This window comes from Aquarana catesbeiana, linkage group LG06 (genome assembly GCF_042186555.1).
Source record: "Aquarana catesbeiana isolate 2022-GZ linkage group LG06, ASM4218655v1, whole genome shotgun sequence".
Taxonomy (NCBI): Eukaryota; Metazoa; Chordata; class Amphibia; order Anura; family Ranidae; genus Aquarana; species Aquarana catesbeiana.
The window spans coordinates 5,218,629-5,220,778 of record NC_133329.1 but is presented as its reverse complement, the minus strand read 5'-3'; the positions used below and the strand labels follow the sequence as shown (position 1 = coordinate 5,220,778).

At 41.3% G+C, this 2,150-nt stretch overlaps 1 protein-coding gene across 1 annotated transcript; it reads left to right on the top strand.

Annotated features, from left to right (window-relative positions):
* Window positions 1-1,046: 1,046 nt before the first annotated feature.
* Window positions 1,047-1,946, top strand: LOC141147420 (taste receptor type 2 member 8-like). Its single transcript, XM_073634655.1, has one exon. The coding sequence runs from the start codon at window positions 1,047-1,049 to the stop codon at window positions 1,944-1,946; it is 900 nt and encodes a 299-aa protein (XP_073490756.1).
* Window positions 1,947-2,150: the final 204 nt, after the last annotated feature.

The following is a 2,150-nucleotide window of genomic DNA, read 5'->3' as shown; positions in this document are numbered from 1 at the left end:
GAACCATTGCTTTGACCCAGGTCATCTACCGGTATAAGCTGACCTTTGATGTTGCTGTAATTCAGAAAACTGGCCATTTTGAATCGCTCCTCGCCAGGAGGTCTTAGCTGATGCTCTTCTCCCCCCCATACATCACATCAGCAGGCCTAAGCAAGAACATCCTTTAGGAGATGACTTCCCATTTACGTCTCCTTGTTACACGCAAACTGCTGAGTAAACTTGCTGTACTGGCATTCCAAGACGACTTCCAACATTGGCCAAATGGCTTTATAAACCATCCAGTAACAATCCAGAAATGTATATTAAAGCATGTTACCCTCCGACAGTGTTGGACTGCTTGTGTACCAGAGGCAGGGATGGGCCGAACACCCCCCTGTTCAGTTCGCAGCAGAACTCCCAAACAGGGGAAATGTTCTAACCCGTACAGCGAACCCCATTGAACCCCATATTAAAAAATATATACCTGTGTATTTCTATATAACCCTTAATAACCCCTAAGGCAAACATTTTATTTGTGTGTTAACTTTTTTCTATGCTCTGCTATATGAAATTAAGTTAAAAAAACACAAAATCATACGAAAAATTTAATTCATAGATTATGTCACCAAGCTTCACTCCAGAACCATAATTTCAGTGTAGAGATAAGAGGGACAAGGCAAAGAATACAATCTGTATTGTGTATCACTAATAACACTTCAAAACCGAATTTGGTCTGGAAACTGGAAATTTGGGTTTTTGTTTTGGTCTTCAGAAACCGTAAATCAGTAGTCATAGTGCTTAGTGCTCATAACAGTCGCCAGTCCTGAAGTGGTTAAGTACATCGGTATAATGGAAATTATTCAAAAAGTGTTTGCACAGCTTGCTCCGTGCTTCAGATGTTGGCACCAAATTAAAATCTATCACATACAGAAGAGTATATGCAAAGTCACTCATGAGACGGATCTCTGAAGACTATTTCCATAATTCCAACCTCAAATGTATCATTCTGTCTGCTATCACTGGAAGTGTCCCGTCATCTCTGTCCGGAGATCACACCAAATCTCAACATGATTTCTCCGGACTTCTTTTCCGTTTTTGTCTGTTCAGTCTTGGGACTTGTCTTGGCAATCCCTTCTAACACTTGTATTGTGATGGTTAACCTGGACATCATCAGAAAGAAAGGGAAGTTGAGTCCCACCGATGTGATCTTTCTGGCTAAGGGAATTGTGAATATTCTCCTCCAGTGTGTGCTGAGCCTAGAGGGAATGATCCATGTCTTTTCTCCTGGAGTCTTATACATTATACAAGTATATGTGTTTGTCTCTACATCAGTTTACTTTCTGACATATTACAGTTTCTGGTTGACCTTCTGGCTCTCGGCTCATTACTGTACCAGCATCACCAATCTCAGCTATGGGTTCCTCATCTGGTTAAAGAGAATTGTGTCAAATTTCCTGAGTGAAGTTTTCTTCCTGACAGCACTTGGGACGTTCATTGTGGGTGTCCCGTGGTTCTGGATTGTGTATGCAGAAAGTCTTCTCCAGTCTCCTGAGAACATTACAGAACACTATGTTCTTGTCAGCCTATCCTATTCTGTGCCTGCAAACATTCTAGGTGTCATTCTGCCATTCTGCCTTAGTCTTCTGTGCCTGGTCCTCACTTTCTCCTTTCTGCTCAGACACGTCTGGAGGGTGAAGAATAACGACTCTGGATCAACACGTCCAAATCTTCAGGCTCATGTCACTGCACTGAGGACAATCTTCTTCTTACTTCTCATGTTTACATTCTACTGCATGTCTCAACTGCTTCTGTTGTTTCCAAATTCCTCCTTGGGTATAATCATCTGGAATTTACATTTATTATCTCCATCGATGGAGGCTGCCGTCATCTTCCAGGCCAGCAACAAGTTGAGAAGGATCCTTCTGAGAAGATTCTGGACCAGAAGCTGGAGGAACACAGAGACTTAAAATGTAGAGGATCCTTACCTTGAATGTCTAAAAAAATGACTATAACATTTTTGTTTTATAGAAATCAGTGTGATAGGGATCAAGTTTTTCTAGGCAAAGCATTTCGTTTTGGATGGAGTGTGGAAAGATTATATCTCATGTCAAGTTTTAATTGCTTTCTATGTTCAAACCAAAGTTTGTCTCGGTGATCATTGGGGCTGAAAG